The sequence below is a fragment of the Sorex araneus genome, chromosome 9, assembly GCF_027595985.1.
Source record: "Sorex araneus isolate mSorAra2 chromosome 9, mSorAra2.pri, whole genome shotgun sequence".
Taxonomy (NCBI): Eukaryota; Metazoa; Chordata; class Mammalia; order Eulipotyphla; family Soricidae; genus Sorex; species Sorex araneus.
This window is the reverse complement of record NC_073310.1, coordinates 16,958,719-16,982,761: the sequence shown is the minus strand read 5'-3', so window position 1 is coordinate 16,982,761 and position 24,043 is coordinate 16,958,719. Positions and strand designations below refer to the sequence as shown.

At 57.0% G+C, this 24,043-nt stretch overlaps 1 protein-coding gene and 1 non-coding gene across 4 annotated transcripts in view; both read left to right on the top strand.

The window, feature by feature from the left end:
- Positions 1 to 11,297, top strand: part of AP1B1 (adaptor related protein complex 1 subunit beta 1) — a 61,171-nt gene extending 49,874 nt beyond the window's left edge. For 2 of the 3 annotated variants that reach the window (XM_012934284.2, XM_055146889.1), the window contains 11 exons: positions 848 to 946; positions 1,276 to 1,535; positions 2,367 to 2,568; positions 3,281 to 3,301; positions 3,756 to 3,899; positions 7,195 to 7,340; positions 7,943 to 8,072; positions 8,195 to 8,279; positions 8,960 to 9,046; positions 9,141 to 9,295; positions 10,323 to 11,297. In XM_012934284.2, coding sequence (XP_012789738.1) covers positions 848 to 946; positions 1,276 to 1,535; positions 2,367 to 2,568; positions 3,281 to 3,301; positions 3,756 to 3,899; positions 7,195 to 7,340; positions 7,943 to 8,072; positions 8,195 to 8,279; positions 8,960 to 9,046; positions 9,141 to 9,295; positions 10,323 to 10,397 — 1,404 coding nt within the window. In that variant the 3' untranslated portion in view covers positions 10,398 to 11,297. The remainder of the gene's footprint in view (positions 1 to 847; positions 947 to 1,275; positions 1,536 to 2,366; positions 2,569 to 3,280; positions 3,302 to 3,755; positions 3,900 to 7,194; positions 7,341 to 7,942; positions 8,073 to 8,194; positions 8,280 to 8,959; positions 9,047 to 9,140; positions 9,296 to 10,322) is intronic. The other variant, XM_004615523.2, reaches the window with a different exon arrangement.
- Positions 7,598 to 7,694, top strand: LOC129399042 (small nucleolar RNA SNORD125). The gene has a single exon (XR_008626886.1). It is a non-coding gene; the product is annotated as a small nucleolar RNA SNORD125 (small nucleolar RNA).
- Positions 11,298 to 24,043: the final 12,746 nt, after the last annotated feature.

Below are 24,043 nucleotides of genomic sequence, written 5' to 3'. Positions count from 1 at the left end.
GGGCACAGGAACGCTGATGAAGCTTGTTGTGGATTGCTGGCTCCCAAGCCATGAGGCAAGATGGTGCAGACTCGGCTAAAGGCAACAGCAGGGTGAGAGACTACCAGGCCAGGCTGTCTCTCTAGGGCCCTGCTGGGCCTCCCTGGTACCATCTCTGCCTCTTGACAGGTGTCCTTTTAAGATGCCTACCAGGGTGCCAGAGCAGTAGTAGAGTGGGTAGGTCATTTTCCTCGCATGCAGCCGACCCGGGTTTAATCCCCAGCATCACACATGGCCCTCTGAGCCCTGCCAGGAATGATCCTTTAGCACAGAGCCAGGAGCAAACCCTGGGCAAGCCGGGTGCGACTCCCGGGTGGAAATAAAAAGCATACCAACTTCATGTGTTGCCTTTAAAAGCCCTGAGCAAATTGTTACCAGACTGGTACCCAGAAGCCTGAGGTTTCCATGACCCTAGAGCAGGACGCCTGCCAAATGATACCAGATTGTCCTGGCGCTGAGGAGGTCCAGGCTGCTCTGTAGCACAGCACCCCCTGCTGGCCAGGGCGTATGATCACAGCCCACCCCAAACCCAAAAAGGCTATTTATTCTTGCCTTCCCGGGCCCTTGATTGCACCCTTTTCTCTCTTTGAGAAATTCTGTTTTATTTCCCTTCTTATTATGGGGGGTGGAAGGCACCTGGTGATGCTTAAGGACAATTCCTGGCTCTCTGCTCAGGAGTGACCCCTGTAGATCTAAGGATTCAAGCCATGCATGCAAGGCAAGCACCTTACCTCCTGTGCTGTCTCTGGCCCTAGTTTTCTTCTGTCCACCCACAAAGCCCCAGCCTCTTGTCACCTTGTCCCCACAGGTCCAGCTGCAGCTGCTGACCGCCATCGTAAAGCTCTTTCTGAAGAAGCCCACCGAGACCCAGGAGCTCGTGCAGCAGGTCCTCAGCCTGGCCACGCAGGTGTGTACCCCGACTTCCCACTGTGCTCAACAGGGGGCTTTCGGGTCCAGGGAGCCAGATCAGATCTGTCCCTGGGACACGGTGGGTATATGGCCCCCACGAAGTCCCAGGTCCCTGCTCAGGGAGCGTGGCTGCAGATCAGAGAAGATGGAGTGGCATCCGTTGAGTTCCTGAGAGAAGCAGAGGGTCGGTGAGGAGGTGGGGCAGACAGAGAGGTCGGAATGGAGTGCGCCCAGCTGTGCTCGGGATGCTGCCAGCGGCCCTGGGCGCACCCTCGCATCATGAGCTTCCCTTCCCCTCTGATTTTCCTACCCCCCCCAACCCCCAAGGACTCAGACAACCCTGACTTGCGGGACCGAGGCTATATCTACTGGCGTCTGCTTTCCACGGACCCGGTGGCCGCCAAGGAGGTGGTGTTGGCCGAGAAGCCGCTCATCTCCGAGGAGACGGACCTCATCGAGCCCACGCTGCTGGACGAGCTCATCTGCTACATCGGCACCCTGGCCTCCGTCTACCACAAGCCCCCCAGCGCCTTCGTGGAGGGGGGCCGGGGGGCCGTGCACAAGAGCCTGCCCCCCCGCACCGCCTCGTGAGTGAAGTGGGTGGGCATGGGGCTCAGTCTCCTTATCGCCACACCCACAACAGCTCTCACACACGCTCCATAGCATGTACACACGATGGGACTCAGCCTCCCCAGTCCCCTGTCACAGCACATACACAAGCTCTCCCTTTTACACACACAGGATTCAGCCTCCTATCCCTGCCACACACCCTCACACTCATACATACACTCACACACAGTCACACACCCACTCACACACACACTCTCACATATACACACTCATTCTCAGACTCACACATACCCACACACTCGCTCTCACACACACATACTCACACACTCAGTCATGCATACACTCTCACACACACACACTTAACATTCACACACTCTCATAGCCTCAGACACATTCACTCTCTCACCCAGGGGTGCCCAGGCTCTCGGGCCCCTGTGCCGTCCCTTGGCAGGTCTCGCACCCTCCCACTGATGGCACACTGCAAGCTGGCAGCACCCAATGGGGCGACCTCTTTGGTCCTTCCTCCAGTGCTGAGAGACGGCGTCCCCATTTCCCAGACAAGGACAGTGGGCACAGAGAATGCCAGTGCCCCAGACTAGGCTTGGTCATTGGTGTCCTTCCCACCCCCTGGGGGTTTGCCCAGCCATGGAGACCAGCCACTGGGAGCGGTGTGGGCCGAGGGGTGGAAGAGACCAGCTGTGAGGATGCAGGAAAGCTGGGCAGAGGAAAAGGGGCCCATGGACAACAATGGGGTGACCCCATTCTCCTCCTGGAGGGGGACTCTGGACGCCCCTCCCTGAGGTAGGCCTCCCCGACTCTGCTGACCTCACCCTCTTGGGTCCATGCAGGAACGAGAGTGCCGAGAGCCCTGAGACAGCGCCCACTGGAGCACCTCCTGGCGAGCAGCCGGATATTATCCCCACGCAGGGTGACCTGCTGGGCGACCTCCTCAACCTGGACCTCGGCCCCCCCGTCAGCGGCCCACCGATGGCCACCTCCTCTGTGCAGATGGGGGCTGTGGACCTGCTTGGTGGTGGCCTCGACAGCCTGGTACGTCCCGGCTCCTGCCCTGCCCCCGCAGGCCTTCAGCGACCACCTTCAGAACAAACCCTCGCTCTGTGCCCAGCCCCAGCCAAGGCCCTTAGCTGCCATTGTCTGAAGAGGGTCACGTAGCTCCCTGCTTGTCGCTGAGAAAATGGAGCCTTGGAGAGGCCCAGGGACCTGCTCCCCGGGGCACAGCTGCTGAGCCTTGGGCATGGGACTCGCCCCTTGCTGGGCTGCCAAAACTTCACCTAGCCCCAAGCTGTGGGCCCAGCTCTTGGCCCCCACCTGCCCTGTTTGTCACCTTGACTCTGTAAGGCTGCGAAGCCAGACTTGGGCCAGCCAGAGGCAGCCCGCCAAGCCAAGAGGCCATGAGCGGTCAGGGACGGTCCTTGTCCCCTGTAGAAGAGGGTGGCGGTGACACTGGTACTTCCATCAGCAGGTAGAGCCCGTCACTTGGTCTGATTCAGGCCCATCAGGTGTAGCCCGGGCAGGCAGTGACGCCTGGGGCAGGGTGGGCCGGGCTGTGGCAGGGGACGTGGAGGGGTGTGAATTCGGGGTTCTTGTCTTCATTGGACCACCAACTCATGGATACTGCAGCACTGACTGATCTTTTCCTCTTTCCTCCCTCTCTTTCTCTCTCTCTCCCCCCACCCCTTCTCCTGGCCTTTCTCTGCATGCGGCTGCCTGTTCTCTTCACCCCACCTGCTTCTGCTTGGAGATGGGGGATGATCCTGAAGGGGTACGGTTCAGCCCTGTGTCACCGAGCCTTCGTTCCTGCTCCTGGGAGCACGGGCCCGGCAGCCTAGGGTCAGACGAGCTCATGCGTACCCACTCGGCTGGGGCTAGCTGCCCCCAGACTCCCTGTCCTCACTGCCTTCTGACAGAGTGACCTGGCCTGCTCGCGGCCCCTCTCAGACATCCTGGGTGCACCTTCCACCCCTCATAGCACTGCATCTCCCGTGCCCCTTTGACCACGGGCTGAGTCAGTGTCCCCAGCCTATTCCCAGAGGTCGCCATAAGACTCGCATGGCGTGGGGCAGAGAGGGGTGCGTCCTTCTCCACTCACCTCACTCTTGTTTCTGCAACTTAGAGGGGATGTGACGGCAGTTCTGTAGCACCCCGCCCCATTTCTGCTTGTCTCGGGTCCCAGTGTCCGAGGACAGCCTCTGACCTCTCTCTCTCTTCCTTGCCAGATTGGGGGTCCTAACTTTGCGACACCCCCTGCAACAGCAGTACCAGCCAACCTGGGTGCGCCCATGGGCAGTGGCCTGAGTGACCTCTTTGACCTGACTAGTGGCGTCGGCACCCTTTCAGGATCTTACGTGGCCCCCAAAACAGTAAGTATCACCTGGATTTCGTGGGCACAGCTCCCAGAGACCAGGTCAAGTGAACCTGACGGGGAGCATCCCAGATTAGGGTTGCTGCAGTTCTGGACAGAACTAGCCAGGGGGCTCCAGGCAGGCAGCCTGCCCTGGTGAGCCCCTCAGCCCTCAAGCTTAGGACTCAGTGCCCCCCATCCCACAAGACACTGTCGTGAAGACCTATCTGTCCAGATCCAAACCCAGGCAGGCTGATTCTGACAATGCTGGACATCAAGGCAGGCCCACAGAGGGTTCCCAGCTGCTCCGGGCTCCATCACAGGGGCCGTGAGCCGAGGCTTTGGCACCAGCAGTCTGAAATGAGTTCCAGCGGCTTGCCAGTGGTGTGAGTGATCGCAGGCGGAAGCACTCGTTCCCCAGCCTCATCATCGGCTGGAGGAGGAATCCCTGCGGCCTCGACACAGCCTTTCCCCGACCTCAGAGCCCGCTCTTCCTTCCAGAGCAGTCGGCTCGGCGACTGTATCTTCCTGGCAGCACTGTCGCGCCCTGGGCTCCCTCCCCACCTGTGAGGATGAGTAGATTGTCCAGGCCTCCTGGCTCAGTGGGGATGACGTGCTCTGTGTATGAGAGCTTGGAGCTCCAGGGCCAGCAGGGAGTCACAGTGCCTGGTTTCCTCCAGACAATGCTGAGGGTCCATGCTAGACCCCATGAACCACAGGGGCACCACAGGGACCAAGAGAGACCAAGCAGTCAGGGCAGGGTGACAGAGCACAGAGCAGGTCTAGGCAAGGGGCCTCCTGCGGGTTGGGTACACACAACCCGTGGCTGCCCCCACAATCATCACTCTGTGGGCTGCCCCCACAGAGAAGCACAGATGGTCGGCGCTAGCTGGATCACGTGAGGCTGGCTGGGAAGAGGGCGCTGCAGGTGTTAAGGGTCAGTTCTGCTTTGTTTTGGTTTGGTTTTGGGGACACACCTGGCAGTGGTCAGGGATCACTCCTGGCAGAGCTCAGGAGAACATATGTCGTGCCAGGCGTTGAATCCAGGTCAGCTGCTTACAAGGCAAGAGCCAGGCACACTGTACTATCGCTCCAGCCCTCCTTGTTTTTAAAGAGGGTTTTGGGGCAACACTCAGCAGCGGCTTCGGGGCTCCTGGCAGTGCTCAGGGAGTGGGACACACATGATATTGGGGGTCAAATCAGGGTTGGCCACATGCAAAACCAAAACTTTCAACCCTTGTACTGTGACCCCAGATTTGCATTTTTATTTCAAACTTATTTTTATTTCTCTTCTACTATTTTGAGGGCCACACCTGGTGGTACTTGGGGGACATGTGCTACCAGGGATCAAAGCAGGGCCTCACACATGCCAGGCGTGTGCTCTATCACTTAAGCCACATCCCTGGCCCAAACTTTCTTTTCTTTGTTTGATGTTGGGCCATACGCTGGGGTTCTCTTGGGGTCACTCCCAGTCATGCTTAAGGGACCATGCATTGCTGTGGTGAGACCTAGACTTGCATGCAGAGGCTGTGCTTCAGCCTTTTGGGGTATCTCTCAGGTCCCAGACTCGTGTTTTATTTGCTTATTTTGTCTTGGGGCCACATTTCACTGTGCTCAGGGCTTAATCCTGGCGCTGCACTCAGGGATCACTCCTAGAGGGGCTCTGGGGACCACATGTGGTGCTGGGGCTGAAACCAGGGTCAACAGCACTCTGTACACACCCTAACCCCTGCACTGTCTCTCTCTGCACCCCCCTCAGATTTGAATTTTTGAAGATGATTTTTGCTCCTGTGAAAAAGGGGGAGCAGTTAGAATTGGGGTTGCCATGCAGGTAACTTCCATCACCTCATATTTTTATAGGGGCCATACCCGTTGTGGAGCTGAGGCTTGGTTCCAGCGGTGCTCTGGCCACCAGGACCACACCTGGCATGGCATGTGGTACTAGGAGCAAATTCAGGGTACCTCTGGTGCCAGGCCTGTACTCTGCCACTTGAGTATCTCCAGTCCCTTATCTGTGAGCTCAGGAGGCAGCGTTGGCAGGTGGTGGTTGTGGAGAGATGAGAAAGGCTCCGGAGGTGACCGGAAGAGGAGGACATTGACAGGATCTGGGTTGAGGCATGGGGCCCGGAGATCTGCCGGGCTGAACACTGCTGAGTCAGTGAAGGGCACCTTGGGGGGCACACAGCAGGCAGGGGGCTGAGTCTCGCCTTCAGGTGGCCCCTGAGCTGCCCGAGTAGGAATCCCAGCCTAAGAGGTGTTTGTGTGTCCATAGGATGATGCCCAGAGATGTCCAGCACAGGCAGGGCTTTCCTTAAGGTCCCCTTTAAGCCAGAGTGTACGGCATTTGCTTTGTAATGCGGCTGATCTGGGTTTGGTGCCTGGCACCCCATATAGCCCTAGAGCCCAGGCGGGAGTGATCTCTGCTGCTGGCATGATGGGGTTGAGATCTGAGGTCGGGAAAACTATACACATGAAATTTGATCATGGCTGATTTTAAAGTTGGGTGCTGTGAATAACTTTTGTTTTGTTGATTTTTGGGTCATACCCGGTGATGCACAGGGGTTACTCCTGGCTCATGCACTCAGGAATTACTCCTGGGGGTGCTCAGGGGACCGTATGGGATGCTGGGAATTGAACCTGGGTGGGCCGCGTGCAAGGCAAACACCCTACCCGCTGTGCTATTGCTCCAGCCCCAATATGAATAACTTTTTTAATTACAGTACCTCAATAAAAAAATATTTTAAAAGAAAAATAATTTTTAAAAAATAAATGAAATAAAGTTCCCTGACCAGGCAGCACTCCCTCAGTACCATTCCTCCGCCCACTTCTGGGCCCAGGGATGCAGAGAGAGAGGCAGAGATGGGCACATGCACATGAGCTCCCACCTCTGCCTCGAGGCCCCGAGGCGGGCACCTCGGGACGGAGTCTGGGTCCGTCTTCCAGAGGCTGCAGCTCTTGAGCTGAGAGTCAGACAACAAGGGCAGCCAAGCAGCCAAGGGCTGCCAGGCGAGGTCCCCCTAGGTGGTGTCCTTGGCCAGGCCAGTCGGGACAGTCCCAGGCCAGCCCTGCCTTCCGCCGGCCGGAACATACTGTGACAGCCTCCAGCTTGGGCTGAGGCCCAAGGAGCCCCAACCTCCTTTGGCTCCCCTTCTTGGGCCCTTGAAGACTTGGGTCAACCAGCGGCCACCTCAGCGGGCAGGTCTCTGTACCCATTGTGCCCAACCGAGCCCTGACCTGGGTGGACCTGGGAGTCCCCTGCCTGAGAGCGAAGGAGAAGCAGGAGTCACCCAACCCATCTGCCCTCTCCCCTGCAGGTGTGGCTCCCGGCCATGAAGGCCAAGGGCCTGGAGATCTCGGGCACCTTCACCCGCCAGGGGGGCACCATCTCCATGGACCTGCAGCTGACCAACAAGGCCCTGCAGGTCATGACCGACTTTGCCATCCAGTTCAACCGCAATAGGTGAGTGCGACTGGGCAGCCCCATACTGCATGCCCGGGCCACACATCCACCCCCTCCCTGTGGGCTGCAGTGTGTCAGGGTTGATAATGCCCTATATTATCTGTCCCTTCCACTCCCCTTCGGAAGATGATTCTCACCAAACCCCCAGCTCCAGTGGCTGCACTGGGCTCCTTCCCCAATACTTGGGTCACAAGGTCTACCTGCACCCCACCCCGCCCACCTGTGGCTCTTCATGGAGCAGACGGGGACTCTCAGGGGACCCTCGCAGCCCCTCCTGATGATTCTTCTTCCTGAGTGGCTCCAGTGATGAGCAAACTGAGCCTCTAAGAAGTTGACTGAAGGAGCTGCTTCCCCAGGGAGGCCCTGTGGGCCCCAGGCGCCGTGTAACAGCCTCCCAGTGGAACTCAGTCCTCAAGGGAAGGACAGGAGCCGGCGGGCCGAGCGCAGCTTTCCTTCTGCCCGGGCCACAGCAGCCCAAGATGTGGGGTCCGGGGCCTGACCTGTGAGCTGGGCCGGGCCCGTGTGCCGGAGCGTCTCCGGCTACGCGCTTGCCCAGCTGTCCTGCTCTCCCCGCCCTTCCCGCGGGACTTTTCTCTCCCCAGCTTTGGCCTGGCCCCCGCCGCCCCCCTGCAGGTCCACGCGCCGCTCAGCCCCAACCAGACCGTGGAGATCTCCTTGCCGCTCAACACAGTGGGCTCGGTCATGAAGATGGAGCCCCTCAACAACCTCCAGGTGTGCCCCGGCCTGGCTGCTGCACCAGCAGGACCCTGGAGGGCTTGGGGGGGTGCAGGAAACAGACCCCCCCTTGGAGGGATCCCAACGGTGACCCGGGGCCCGGCCCCCCTCCTCCCCAGGTGGCAGTGAAGAACAACATCGACGTGTTCTACTTCAGCACGTTGTACCCGCTACACATCGTCTTCGTGGAAGACGGGAAGATGGGTGAGTTGGGGCTTCTCTGAGCCTCCCGGCCGGCTGCCAGGCTGCCCACCTGCGACCTGCGTGTTCCAGCCCTGTGGAGTCTGGAGCCGGCCACTCCCCCGTCGGAACCCCAGCTGGCCAGGCAAAGGGGCTGTGTGCCCTGGAGCCGGCCCTCAGCCCTGCCCGCAGTTTCCATGGGTGTGGGGGAGGCAGCAAGCCTGATCCCTAGCTCCCCCCACCCCAGGACAGTGTGGGGGCTGCCTCCTCCTCCCTCTCTCCAAAGCGCTGTGAATCTGACGTCCGGGTGGTGGGGCAGGGGATATTGTGGGTGCCTCGGGGAGGGTCAGGCCAGCGCTTTGGGGCCCAGCACTGGTAGTTAGTGTTTTGTTTTGTTTTGTTTTGTTTTGACTTTGGGGCCACACCCAGTGATACTCAGGGGTTACTCCTGGCTCTGCACTCAGCAGTCAGTCCTGGTGGTGCTCAGGGGACTATGTGGGTTTCCAGGGATCGAACCCGGGTCTGCCGTGTGCAAGGCAAGTGCCTTACCCACTGTATTACCACTCCGGCCCCTATCGGTGGCCACCTTTGCTGTGGCAAGCGGGACAGGCATTGGCAGCTCCGGTCTGTCCTCAGCATCAGGGGGCTCCCTCGCCCCCAGGCCCAGGCCCGGTTCATCTGAGCCCCGTCCTGCTCCCCTCCAGAACGGCAGCTGTTCCTGGCCACGTGGAAGGACATTCCCAATGAGAACGAAGCCCAGTTCCAGATCAGAGACTGCCCCCTCAATGCAGGTGAGGACCCCTTCAGCCACCCCCACCCAGCCACGCAGTCCCTCATCTGCCCCCCCACACACACCCCTGACCGGAGGCCTCCCACCCCCCACAGACGCTGTGAGCAGCCGACTGCAGGGCAGCAACATCTTCACGGTGGCCAAGCGGAACGTGGAGGGCCAGGACATGCTCTACCAGTCCCTGAAGCTCACCAACGGCATCTGGGTGCTGGCGGAGCTGCGCATCCAGCCCGGGAACCCCAACCTCACGGTGAGGGCCCCCGCATGCAGGGGCATGGCAGGGCGCTTTCTCGGGAAGGACCCCGCCCTCGGTCCCAGCGAGCCTCCCCGAGCAGACCCCAAACTGGGTCTCAGGACGGTGCGTGGGCCGAGAATATTCCATCTCACTGGGCCTAGGAGGGCCCGCCTGGGAGGCGGCGGATTCCCAGCAGCCCAGCCCCCACGCCCGCCTGAGTCCCACCCAGTCGCACGCTTCTGTGCCTTGATGCCAGCCCCCGAGAGCCCCAGGCTTGGCTGCGCCCCTGCTCCTGTCTGGCAGGCCTGGGCCTGCAGGCAGAGCCGGCATGCGGGGAGCGTGGGGCAGGGCGCGGCGGTGGTGGTAATTTCCATCTCCCTGTTCGGTTGCTGCATGTCCGCCTTCCCCGCTGGTGCCCGCGGTGCAGGACTTGGAGGTTAGCAGATTGCTTTTCTTTCCTCTCCGCCCCCCTGGCCCCTCAGCCAGCCCTTGCTCCCCCCACCCCAATTCCTTGGCCTCATTCTGCTGCACCCCAAAGCTAGGTAGAAACACATGCAGCCTGCAGACAGGAGGGTCAGCAGACCCTCAGAGGATACCACGAACCTCAGTGACCAGGAGCTGGTGTCCCCGCTTTTCCCTAACGGGCACAGAACCCCGCCAAGGAGACCTGGGGTCCCCTCTTGAGTTTTGGGCAGAGGGTGGTGGCACAGTCCGGGGTCAGCCACACGTAGAGTCGTGGCGAGTCCCCCCCGTGAGGGAGATGGGAAGGAACCCTCAGCGCCCTCACCATTGGCCCCCCGAGGGCTGGGCCCCCCCACACGCATGCTCTTGGGTTCCAGCTGGTGAATCACGCTGCTTGTCACAAGCCCAGAGCAGCCGACAGCAGGTGTGTGGGCTGCAAGTGTGTTCGGTTCCCTCCCCCCCCCCCCCGGCTGGCTGCGGCGCCCGCCCCCGCTGCCTCCCGCACATCTGCCCAGGCTAGTCAGCCACAGCCCCGGCGCGGCACCCTGGAATCAGCCTGTCCCCTCCTCTCCCGCTGCAGCTCTCCCTCAAGTGCCGGGCGCCGGAGGTGTCCCAGCAAGTGTTCCAGACCTACGAGACCATCCTCAAGAACTGACGCCCGGGCCTGCACCCCGCCCTGCTCCCGCCCCCCCTTCGGGGCGCCCCCGGGAAGCAGCAGCCGCCCCCTCCTGTAAGGGCCTGTGGCTCCTGGCATCCTGGGGGGCCCTGGATCCTCGGGGCATGGCAGCCCCCTTGCTCGGGCCCCCCCTCTGCCATCGCTGCTGATGTTTAGGGTCAGGGAGGGGACCGAGGAGCCAAAGCCAGAGCAGCAGCTGCTGGATGCTGGACCAAGTGGCCCCGGGCATTTTTCTCCCAGCGCCCTCAGGCCACTGCCCGGGGAAACCCCGCGCCTCACCCCTTGGGTTGGTGTCAGTGGCCCCCCCACCGCCCCTCGAGCCACAGCCCCTGCCGGGTTCTCCCCTGTGTCACGGGTCCCGCACCCCTGGAGCTGCATCATCAGCCTCACGCCCCGCCTCCCCTGCTGCATCCACACAGGCGGGGGCTGGGGGATATCTGCCCTGGGGGGCGCCAGCCCACAGTCTGGAGAGCTGGCAGGAGTTCCCCAGCCCTGGCCGTGGCACACCCGACCCCAGTCTTCTCCCAGTCCCTCAGGACGGCCCCTACTGGCTGGACTCTCCTCAGAGAATCCCCTGGGGTGTGGGAGGAGACGGGGTGTCCCCGGGGTCTGCTGCCCTTCTCTCGGGCCCCTGTTTCATCTGTGTCTGACAGAGCATTAGGTTTTCCTGTTACTGCTGTTTAATAATAAAGATTCTGCTTTTGGCAATCACGGACACTTTTTTCCCCTCCACCAAATGTCAGCATTAAAAACTGCCCCGGGGCCTGCGGGTGGCTCTTCCTGCAGTAACAATCTCATATATATAAACAGAGACTCTATATTGTATGTTTACTCTTATTTTCAGAGAGATCGTGAATAAAAATGATGGTTTCAAGCGTGTCAGGTCCTGAGGCTCTTCTGGGCTGGGCCCTGGTCCCCGCCGCCGCCTGCCCCCCACCTCACCCCAGAGCTATACCCTGGGACACACCTTGTCTTTCCTCCCTCCCTGCACTCCCTCCCCGGTCTGCGTCTGTCTGGCTGCTGATGGGTGCTAAGAACTCCATGTGAAGCCCATCCTGGCGATGATTTGGCACGGGAAGGGGGGGGAACTAGGGGGCTCTTGGTTCCTGTTCGCTGTGGCAAGGGGCTCCCTGGTTCAGTGCCTCTGACCCCCACCTTTCTCCAGCCTGGGGCTAGAAGAAGGGTGCCCTTGTAGCCTGGCCCCTCAGGGCACTGGCCCTCTGCTGCCTGACCTGTGACCTCCGGGGAAAGGTCAGCCATCCAGGGAACCACAGACAAGACCCAGTATCGCGAAGCCCCAGCGCTCAGCCCTCCAGCTCTGAAGGCCCCACGGCACAGGCCCTGGGTACACTTCAGATCCTGTCCACACAGCATTCACACAGCGACGAGGCCCCAAGAGTCTGTTTTGGTTTTGATATTTTGTTTTGGGGCCACATGCAGCAATGCTCAGGGGTTACTCTGAACTCAGGAATCACTCTTGGCAGTGCTCAGGGGACCATATGGGTTGCTGAGGATCAAACCTGGGCCCGCTGCGTGCCAGGCAAGTGCCCTTCCTGCTCTATTGTTTGGTCCCCATCGACCCAAGAGTCTGAAACTGGGGAGAAACGGAAGAGAAGCACCTTGGCCTGTGACCGTGCCTGGCACCCAGGAACTGGGACCCTCCAGCAGAGCTGTGGGAACCCGTCTGTGCCCTTCTGCTTCCTGTGCCCTCCTTCTCAGCTCAGGGCACCCCTGTGAGGGCCCCTCTGACCCCTGCCTCGCCCTCATGCTCTGCCACTCAGGGCCTGGCACCTCCAGGTTCTGACCTGCACAAGGTTCCCCAGCATCCTGGGCCTTGCATGTGGCGACCTGGGTCGATCCCCAACACCCCTTTGGTCCCCTGAGCACTGCCAGGAGTGATCCCTGAGCAGAGCCAGGAGTAAGCCCTGAGTACCATGGGGTGTAGGGCTGTGGTCCGCCAAGAAAATAAATAAAAAGGAAAGTTTATTTTTTTTTTCTTTTTTGGCTTTTTGGGTCACACCCGGCTATGCTCAGAGGTTACTCCTGGCTCTGCACTCAGGAATCACTCCTGGCGGTGCTCGGGGGACCATATGGGATGCTGGGAATCGAACCCGGGTCGGTCGTGTGTAAGGCAAATGCCCTACCCGCTGTACTATTGCTCCAGCCCCGGAAAGTTTAATTCTTGTTTGAGAAAAGCTGGGAGCCTAACTACTACAATCTGTGCTGGGCTGGGGGGCAGGGGTGGGCAGGGTGGGGGGGGGGGCGTGCAGGTGATACTTGGGATCAAACCTGGACCTCCCTACATGCAAAGCATGTGCCAAGCCCAAGCCTCTTACATGCAAGTCATCTTTCCAGGTCCTAAGAACTCTTTTTTTTTTTGCAGGGCCTCGGGTGGGATGGGAGTGGTGAAGGTGGTTGTGCCACACACCGTCGTGCTCAAAGGGTATTTGTTTTTGGGTCACACTCAGCGGTGCTCAGGACTTACTCCTGGCTTTGTGCTCAGGGATCACTCCTGGCAGTCTCAGGGAACCAGATGAGGTGCCAGGGACTGAACGTGGGTCAGCCATGTGCAGGGCAAGAGAGCTCTACCCAATGTATTATCTCTCTGAGACGACAAAGGTTACTCCCAGGAGTAACCCCTGAGCATTTTTTTTTCTCTTTGGGTCACACCCAGCAATGCACAAGAATTACTCCTGGCAATGCTCAGGGGACCATACGGGATGCTGGGAATCGAACCCTGGTCGGCCACGTGAAAGACACCCTACTCGCTATGGTATCGCTCTAGCCCCAAGGGTATTCTTTTTGAGGATGGACTACACCGGCTGTGCTCAGGGGTTCTGCTGGCTCTGTATTCAGGAATCACTCCCGACCATGCTCAGAGGACTGTATGGGATGCTGTGGATAGAACACTGGTTGCCCCTGTGCAAGATACAGCCCCTACCCGCTGTACTATCTAGCCCCCCAGGGTATTCTTGACTGCTCAGAAGTAAACACTGGCGGTGCTTGGGGAACCCATATGTGATGCTGAGGACCAAACCAAGGTCAGCCATATGCAATGCGAGTGCCTTACCTACTGTACTGTGTCTCTAGCTCCTAAAAGTTTAGTTTTTGATTTATTTTTTAGAGGGATCACTCCTGGCATTATTCAGGGTCTGCTCTCAGCTCTGTGCTTGGGGTCATTCCTGGCAATGACCAGGAGCGTGCAGTAGGAGGGACCAAACTCAGGCCTTTCACATGCAAAGCACCTTGGAACCACCTCTCTAGCCCCAGGCTTTAGTTCTTGTGTTCAAGATCCAAGGGCAGAAGAAGGAGCCGGAGTGCAGCTCAGTGGGGACACATGAGAGGAGAGGAGAGGAGAGGAGAGGAGAGGAGAGGAGAGGAGAGGAGAGGAGAGGAGAGGAGAGGGGAGGAGAGGTGAGGGGAGGGGAGGGAGGGGAGGGGGGAGGGGAGGGGAGGAGAGGAGCCCACGTGAAAGGAGAGGGGCCAGACTGATAGTACAGCGCATAGGGTATTAATTTGCCTTGCACGTGGCCAACCCAGGTTCGATCCCCGGCATCCCATATGGTTCCCCAAGCACTGCCAGGAGTAATTACTGAGTGCAGAGCCAGGAGTAACCCCTGAGCATCGCTGCTGTGACCAAAAAAATTAAAGAATGTAGCACTGCAATCCCTTTGTTCACCGGTTTTCTCAAGTGGGCACCAGTAATGTCTCCATTGTGAGACTTGTTGTTACTGTTTTTGGCATATCGAATATTCCACGGGTAGCTTGCCAGGCTCTGCCATGCGGGCGGGACACTCTCGGTAGCTTGCGGGCAATCTGAGTGGGATGGAGAAATCGAACCTGGGTCCTCGGGTTTCAAGGCAAACGCCCTACCCACTGTGCTTTCACTCCAGTCCTAATAAATAAACTTCACGCATGAGCGAAGTCCCACAGAACCCAGGTAAATAAAAGAAACTCAGTGAAATCTAATATATTTTCCCCGAGAGTACATAAACACTAAGATGGAATAATAGATCCTATGCTTGGGAAAAGCTTGTAGATTTCGTTCCCATCTGTGCCTGGAGCATCCTCAGGCCTTTACCCTGTGGTTTGCCTTTGAACGGAGGACAGAGGTTCCCCCAGAACCAGATCCTTCACAGCTCAGTGTCACTGACACATGTCACATCCCAGAGAATATTCCCTTTTGCACCCAAATGAATGCCTAGTCCAGATGCGTGCCAAAACGACAGGTGAGAAGGGTAATTTGGGACTGGGGGTGGTCCAAGTGGCATGCACCTCATTCAATCCCTGAACACTGCTGAGGGTAGCCCTGATGACCTCTGAGCATTGCTGGGTGTGGCCCCCAAACAAAGGGAAAAGGAAGTAAATTGGTTATCTTTGGTGTTTCAAAAATGCTTGGAGTGGGACTTGAGCAATAGTGCAATAGTGAGGGCATTTGCCTCTACAAGGCCAACTGTGGTTCAATCCTCAGTATCCCATATGGTCCCCGAGCACTCCCAGGAGTAATTCCTGAGTACAGAGCCAGGAGTAACCCCTGAGCATCATTGGGTATAACCCAAAAAGTAAAAAAAAAAAAAAATGCTTGGGGTGTGGGGAGGGGAGTGGAAAGAGGTGGGGTGGAGAGAGTACAGTGGGTAAGGCCTGAGCTCTGTCAGGTATGATCCCTCAGAACAGACCCAGGAATAAGCCCCAAGCACTGCCTAGTGTGACCAAAAACCAAAAATAAACTTAAAAGTAGAGGCTGGAGCGATAGTACAGTGGGTAGGGCGTTTACCTTGCACGCGGCCGACCCGGGTTTGATTCCCAGCATCCTATATGGTCCCCTGAGCACCAACAGGGGTGATTCCTAAGTGCAGAGCCAGGAGTGACCCCTGTGCATCACCGGGTGTGACCCCCCCCAAAAAACTAAAAGTTTCTGGGAAGGCTAAAGAAATAGTCCAGGGGTGTTGGAGAGATAGCACAATGGGTAGGGTATTTGCCTTACTTTCAGCCGCCTCAGGTTCAATTCCCAACATCCCATATGGTCCCCTGTGCATCACCAGGTGTGACCCAAAAAGGAAAAAAGAGAGAGAGAGAAATAGTCCAGCAGGTATGCGGCTAACTTGGATTGAATCAGACCAGCACCACATATGATCATTGAGTACAAGCCCGGAGTAGGCCCTAAAAACCACTGGGTTAGCCCCAAACTAACAAAAATGATCATTTTAATCTCCACGTGAGGGTTTTGGGTTTTCTGGTTTGGTTTTGAGACCACATGCAGCTGTGCTCCTGGCTCTGTACGGGCTCAGGAATCACTCTGTGGGGCTCAGAAGACCATACAGGGGGACCCAGGATTGAATTCAGGTCAGCCACCGGCAAGGCAAGGCAAGCACCAGACCTGCTGTGCTATCTTCCCAGTGCCCTTGAGGTTTTTTTTTTTTGGTTTTTTTTTTATGTGGTTCTTTTTTCTTCTCTCTAGTACTGGTCTCAGTTTCTGCGTTTCTGTTGTGTTCCATCTGGGCTTTATTCTTGCCATAAAGTTGGGATCCAACTCCTTCTTTCCCCAGATGGTTACCCAGTTGTCTTCACACCGTTAACTGAATAATTCATTTCCCCCCACATATTTCAAATGTCATTTTATCATATACCAAGTTTCCACGTATATGGGAGTACTTTTCTGCGTTCTGTTCTATACCAGAGGAGCTGTCCTGTGCTGGTCACGGTGCCTTTTAAGAAGTACCACACAGGGTGGGGTGGGGGCCAAGAGGCAGATCTCAGGCTGGAGCACATGCTTCGCACACAGGAACCCTGGGTTCGATCCCTGGCACTGCACGTTCCCCCAAGCACTGCCAGGAGTAGCTCCCAGAACTGCTTGATGTGGCCCTGAAACAAAACGAAGCACTGCCCCCTCATTTTTTCTTTTTGTGTGTGTCACAACGGTAATGTTCAGGGGTTACTCTTGCCTCTGCACTCAGAGATTATTCCTGGTGGTGCTCAGGTGACCATATAGGATGCCCAGGAATTGAACCGGGGCCAGCCACATGCAAGGCCCTCCCCACTGTACCATCACTCTGGCCCACCTTGTCATTTTCTTTTTTTTCTTTTTGGGTCACGCAGCAATGCACAGGGATTACTCCTGGCTCATGTACTCAGGAATTATTCCTAGCAGTGCTTGGGGGACCATATGGGATGCCCAGGAATTGAACCTGGGTGGGCCGTGTGCAAGGGAAACGCCCTACCTGCTGTGCTATTGCTCCAGCCCACCCCCTTGTCATTTTCGTTATTTCTTTTTTTTTTTTTTTTGCTTTTTGGGTCACACCCAGGGATGCTCAGGGGTTACACCTGGCTCTGCACTCAGGAATTACTCCTGGCGGTATTTGGGGGACCATATGGGATGCCGGGGATCGAACCTGGGTCGGCCGCATGCAAGGCAAATGCCCTACCTGCTATGCTATTGCTCCGGCCCCTCATTATTTCTTTCTTATCCTCCTTTCCCCCTTGAACTTTAGAACTAGTTTTTCTCTTTTCTTTTTCTTTTTTTCTTTTTTTGTTTAATGGTTTTATGTTCACTTGGGAGAGACCGTGAAGTACAGGATGTGAACCTAGGATCCTGTGCTGGTTGGTGTTCCAGCCTTGTGAGCTCTCTTCCCCAGGCTAGTGTTCCATTTTTATTTGAATCACATCAGAAAAAGAATTGGGGGTGGGGCGCGTCACACCCAGGAGTGCTCAGGGGTTATTCCTGTCTCTGTGCTCAGAAATCACGCCTGGCAGAGCTTAAGGGACCGTACGGGATGCACCAGGCCAGCTGTGTGCAAGGCAGACACCCTACCTGCTGCACTATCACTTTAGCCCCAGATCATATGGATCATATAGAATGTTTAAAATAACTTATCGGGGGGCTGGAGCGATAGCACAGCGGGTAGGGCGTTTGCCTTGCACGCGGCCGACCCGGGTTCGATCCCCGGCATCCCATATGGTCCCCCAAGCACCGCCAGGAGTAATTCCTGAGTGCAAAGCCAGGAGTAACCCCTGAGCATCGCTGGGTGTGACCCAAAAAGCAAAATAAATAAATAAGTAAATAAATAAAATAAAAATAAAATAAAATAACTTATCGGCAGCTGGGGAGAGCTCAAAGGGCTGAACCCTGCTTTGAACACAGGAGGCCTGGGCTTGCTCTTACATGCACGATCTCTTGAACATGGCTGGGAGTGGTCCCCAAGCATTGCACTAGCATCCTGGGTGAGCCCCCCTAAAACAAAACAAAACACAGTTCTTGCATGCACATCTATTCTTACATAAATTCACTCCTATTTATCTTTTTTGGGATGCCTTTACCAAAGCGCTCTATTCCATATACATGATACATTGATGATGTAAGTCTATCCTTACAAGGAGATCTTTCAATAAGCCACATAAAATAACGAGTTATGTAATAACTCACTGTGAAACTCCAGGCTTGGTTCGGATTTCACTTGTTTGCCCACTCACGTCCTTCTCTGCTCCCAGATCCCACGTTCCTGTCGTGCTTTGGTCTCCGCTGCTGGTGTGTGACTGTTTCTCTGACTTTGTCAGCACCTTGGCGGTTTCCAGGAGAACTGGTCACGTGTTTCACCCCCAGCTCTAGGGCTGGGCCTCTGCTGTTTTCCTCATGGTCTGTGGAGGAGGAAGGGGTTGTGAGTTTAGGAAGACCCTTGTCCTTACATCCCTTCTGTCACAGGAGCCCCCATCACCTGGCCGCCATGGGCTGCTGTCACCCACTTCTCATGCTCTAATCTTTGGGGGAGCAAGTCCGTAAGAGCAGTCTACAGTCAGGGAGAAAGTGTGGGGGCAGGGAATGCCTCATAAAACATTCACAACTCTTCTGTAACGAAGCATTTCTTCTGCATTAATTTATTCAGTCGATTGTGTCACTCTGGACTCCTGGATATTTTACCTTTGTGTGTGTGTGTGTGTGTGTGTGTGTGTGTGTGTGTGTGTGTGTGTGTGTGGTGTGTGTGTCTGAGTGTGGGGGCGGGGTGTGTCAGAAATGGAGCCCAGGGGCTGGAGCGATAGCATAGCAGGTAGGGAGTTTGCCTTGCACACGGCCAACCCAGCATTCCATATGGTCCCCTGAGCACTGCCAGGAGTGATTCCTAAGTGCAGAGCCAGGAGGAGCATCGCCGGGTGTGACCCAAAAAGCCAAAAAAAAAAAGGAAAAGAAATGGAACCCAGGCCCCACACATTTGCAAAATAAGCACTTTCTCTGAGAGCAGGCTCTGAGCTCCACCCCATGCCATTACACGGCTTCAGTTCTTTCAGACTTGCCTGGTGGGAGCCCTTTGGGGCAGGCCCTGGATCTTTGCCTTTCCCATATCCTTTATTTTGGTGGGTTTTTTTTTTGGGGGGGGCACACCTGGTGCTGCTCAGAGCTTACTCCTGGCTCTGCACTCAGGGATCATTCCTGGTGGGGCTCTGGGGGTCATATGGGTCCCAGGGATCGAACCCGGGTCAGCCCCATGCAAGCTGAGCACCCCACCTGCTGTCTATAGATCTGGCCCCGCACTGGCCCCGCCAGCCCTCTCCTCACCTGTCCAGCCCAGCGTCTGCAGGACTCAGCCTACGTTGTGTCCCTCACACATTTCCTGAAGCCCCAACTTCAGCCAGGCCAGTGCCTCCCTGGGGTCACCAACCTCCTCCTCACCAGCCCAGTGCTGCCATTCCCGTCTACCTGTCTCCCCTACGAGGCCCAGGAGGGAGGAGCTGAGGAGATGTGGGGTACATGGTGGGCACCCTAGGAGCACAGAGCAGCAGACCATGACTGGCTGCCTCTCCTTGGGAGGAGCGGGGAGGCGACAAGTGAAAGAAACTTCAAGTTCTAGAGCCAGAGAGATTATACAAGGGCTAATAGAGGGCTCGATCCTGGCACTGCCCAGGGCCCCCTGAACCCCGCCAGGACTGGGCACTGAGCCACAGATCACCCCTGAGCACTGCTGGGTGTGGCCCAAACCTGTAGCACTGCACTGTTGTAGCACTGTTATCCCGCTGTTCATCGATTTGCTCGAGCGGGCACCAGTAACATCTCCATTGTGAGACTTATGGTTACTATTTTTGGCATATCAAATATACCATGGGGAGCTTGCCAGGCTCTGCTGTGCAGGCGGGATCCTCTCGGTAGCTTGCCGGGCTCTCCAAGAGGGGCAGAGGAATCGAACCCAGGTTGGCCGTGTGCAAGGCAAATGCCATACCCGCTGTGCTATCACTCCAGCCCAAACCTATACCCACCAAAAATAGTACGTCTTGGAGCCAGAAAGATAACAAAGGTGCTTCTTGTCTTGCATGCAGCCGACCTCAGTTAAAATCCTCAGTACTACGTATGGTTCCTCAGACACCACCAGGGCTCACTCCTGAGCACAAAGTCAGATCCAAAAACAAAACAAACAAACATGGGTCATGAAGGAAGCCCAGTTTTGTCTTATTTCGGTTTTGTTGGCTTGGTTTTGTTTACATTCGGCCTGTGCTCAGAACTTACTTCTGGCGCTGTGCTCAGGGATCATTCCTGGTGGTGCTTGGGGACCCAAGGCAGTGCCAGGGATCGAACCTGGGTCAGTACAGCTACCCGCTGTGCTTTTTCTCCAGCCCTTGCAGGCGCTGGTTTGATTCCTGGGAACACATGGTTTCCTGAGCACCTCCAGGGGCAACCCCTGAGCACAAAGCTGGGAGCTGCTCCCAAGCACTGCTGGATGTGATTCCCAAACTACATACATATATATATATATGTATATATATATATATACCTATAGATAGATAGATATACCTATAGATAGATATATACCTATAGATATATAGATATATACCTATAGATAGATAGATAGATAGATAGATAGATAGATAGATAGATAGATAGATAGATATAGAGAGAATGAAAAGAATAAAGTTCCAGGGGGCTGGAGTGATAGCACAGTGGGTAGGGCATTTGCCTTGCAGGCATCTGTGTGCATCGCCAGGTGTGACCCAAAAGGCAAAAAAATATAAAAATAAAAAAATTAAGTTCCTCCCCCAAGGGACCGGAGCCATAGTAGGGCACAAAACCGACCTGGGCTCGATTACTAGCATCCCATTTGGTCCCCAAACCCCACCAGGAGTGATTCCTGAGTGCAGAGACAGGAGTAAGCCCTGAGCACTGCCAAGTATGCCCCCCCCAAGAAAGTTTCTCCCCAAAAGGCTTCGAGTGACCACCCCAGTAAGTCCTTCTGGCCCCCTAAAGGCACCCAGATGATGTGTCTCTCAGAAAGTTAAGTTCCAGGACCCAAAGTCCTGAATTCCCACTCTCCTGCTAGACAACCATGTCCAACCCTGCGTCCCGCTGAGCTCAGGGTACAAGTACCACAAGGAGGTGTTTGCGGGACTTTGTGGCAGCTCTTAGATATCCTCCGTCCCCCGTGTCCTCCATCAATCCCAGACCACACACTGAGAATCACAGGGGACCAGGATCAGCTCTACAAAAAGATAAACCAGGTTATAGGGAGGGAAGGAAGGAAGGAAGGAGGGAAGGAAGGAAGGAGAGAGGGAGGGAAGGAAGGAGGGAAGGAAGGAGGGAAGGAGGGAGGGAAAGAAGGAAGGAAGGAAGGAAGGAAGGAAGGAAGGAAGGAAGGAAGGAAGGAAGGAAGGAAGGAAGGAAGGAAGGAAGGAAGAGATGGAGGGAAGGAGCAAAGACACTCAGAACCAGCTTCCAAAGGTGGGCAGGAGTGGGGCTGGAGCAATAGCACAGCGGATAGGGTGTTTGCCTTGCACGCGGCCGACCCAGGTGTGAATCCGAGCATCCCATATGGTCCCCTGAGCACTGCCAGGGGTGGTTCCTGAGTGTACAGCCAGGAGTAACCCCTGTGCAACCCAAAAAGAAAACAAACAAACAAACAAAAACACAAAGGTGGGCAGGAACAAGAACAGGGGGTGTCTCAAGCAGGGGAGTGGGTCCCGAGAGTCCTATAGAAGACCATCCCCTCCCTGATGTCACCCTTACATCTCACTCAGGACCAAAAGGGAAGCGAAGCTCAGTGCACATATCTCTGAGTTGTTCCCGAGAGGAACTGGGGCAGCTTACAAACCCAGGGGTCCGGAAAGATAAAAAGTGAGTGGCAGGCAGGGTCTAGAGAGAGAACAGCGAGGAGAGCACTTTTCTTGCATGTGGCTGACTTGGGCTCGATCCCCAGCAACCCATATGGAGCTTAGGAGTGATCCTTGAGCACCTCCATCTAAAAAAAAATAAATAAATAAGGGCTGGAGAGATAGCACAGCGGGTAGGGCGTTTGCCTTGCACGCGGCCAACCCGGGTTCAAATCCCAGCATCCCAAATGGTCCCCTGAGCATGGCCAGGGGTAATTCCTGAGTGCGGAGCCAGGAGTAACCCCTGTGCATCGCCAGGTGTGACCCAAAAAGAAAAAAAAAAGAGAGGTAGGACGCAGAGCACAGGCCCAGGAGCCCAAGACCGTGGGTTTGCTCCCTGGCACTGCAGAGCAATGCCAAAGTGACAGGTAAAGCCAGGCGAGGTCAGGAACACAAGGCCAGTGGCCTCACTTACTGGGCTTGAAGCTCTGGAACCCGGTGGAGGGAGACAGGCCTGGCCGTGCACTCCCAGTGGCCGGAGTGGGAGCAGACTGGATATCCAGTGCCCTGGGCCTGCCCCCTGGAACGTGACCTTCTCTGCACGACCCCCCCCAGTGGGTGGGACTGCTGTCTGTCCTGCAGTCCCGGCCCCCCTTAGGACCTTCTCTTCTAAGGCAGCTCTTTTGCCTTGTTCCTATTTCTTTTTGTCTCTTGCGGCTACTCCTAGTCAGTGCTCAGGGGCTGCTCCTGGTGGTGCTCTAAGGAGCACATGGTAGCCATGCTCGAACCCGGGGAACATGTGCTCCAGCCCTTTAAACCATTTCCCAGCCACACTTTTCCTTTGTTTTTATTTTTTGGCGGGGGGGGGAGAGGGCTGGGTCATGGCTGGCAATGCTCAGGGGCCACTCTCGGCTCAGTGCTCAGGGTCGCTCCTGACAGTGCTTGGGAGACCATTTGGGGCCAGGGATTGAACCGAGCCTTCCGCATGGGAAGTATTCACTCCAGCCCTCTGGGCGGCCTCTCTGGCCCTCTTTACTTTTTGTTTATTGGGCCATACCTAGCAGTGCTCAGGGTTCACTCCTGACTCTGTGCTCAGGGAGCACCCCGGCAGTGTTTGGAAGGACCATACGTGGTGCTGGGATCAAGCCAGAGTTACTCTGTGCAAGGAAGCCCTTGTACTAGCATACCAGTGCCCCCTCCCCATTTTTTTTTTGGCTCTGCACTCGGGAATAACTCCTGGCGGTGCTTGGGGGGCCATGTGGGATGCTGGAAATTGAACCCGGGTTGGCCACGTGCAAGGCAAACACCCTACTCGCTCCAGCCCCACCAGTCCCCTCTTAACACAGTGGGTTAAGGCTTTACACACAGCCAGCCCCAGTTCAGTCCTGGCACTGCATCTGATCTGCCAAGACCTGCCTATAGAGATTCCCGAGCACAGAGCCAGGAGTAAACTCTGAATATTGCCAGATGTAGCCCATAAACCAAACAAATAAAAAACAGGAGGCTGGAGAGTCAGCAGTTAAGGGTCTTCCTTGCTTGAGGCTGACCCAGTCTGATGCCCAGCAACATGTCCACTGAACCACCAGGAATGACCCCCCCACCCCCCAAGCACCACGGGGTCTGGCTCCCAAAGCCCAACCCCCCAACCCTCCCCGCTCCTCGGAAAAGCAGTGTATGGGAATGCTAGGTGAACAGACAAGGTACTGTGAGGGCTGTGAGATGGATGTCTGAGCTCTCCAGCACCTCAGCATCTGGTCAGAGGCGGGACCCCGCACTCTGTGAGGCGACAGCAGGGGCGGGAGCACGCCCCCACATTTCCAAGCTGTGCCAGCCCCAGGCAGAGGGGGTGCGGGGCGGAGGCTCCTGGCTTTGAGGAAAGCTACAGGTGGAGACTGAACAGTCTCCTTTTCCTGGCCTTTTCCTGGCCTTTCCACGCCCCTGGGGCAGGAATGTGGGGCTGAGCTGCTGTCACCCGGTGTCTGCTGGGTTGGCGCCCACATGACTGGATGACAGCCATTTGAGGGTCCTCCCCCCGCGGGGGCAGGTGGGATAGGGGGGGTGGAGAGCGCCTCAAAGGAGGCTCATCTCCCCCCTGGGGGCTCCCCTTCTGCTTCCCGTTTCTCTCCTTTCACCGGGAGAGCCGGTTGCGGCTGCAGGTCCCGGGCGATGGAGGCTCGGGCGCTGCAATCACGCATGAAGTGGGCGAGAGCTTAGTAAAGGCACAAAGGCACGTAGTAGGGTGGCCAGGCGCGGTGGGTGGCGGCAGCCGTGAGGGCCGCGGAGCCGGGCGCCAGCCGCCGCCGCGACTCGCCCAAGGTCGCACCGCGGCGCCCCGAGCCGACCCGGCGGCTCGACTCCGGCGCCGGGTGAGCGTGGCGCGGGCTGCGGGAGCACTGCGCGCAGGAGCGGCCGTAGGCGGGAAGGGACCTGTATTGTGCATCGCGGGAGGGGGCCGTGGGCCGCGGAGGGGGGCTGGGCGCCTCCGCCGGCTCCCCGCGCCCCCAGTCACCTTCCCGCGACCCAGCTCGGGAGGGGCGTCCCGGGCCGGTCGTGGGGGGGTGGGA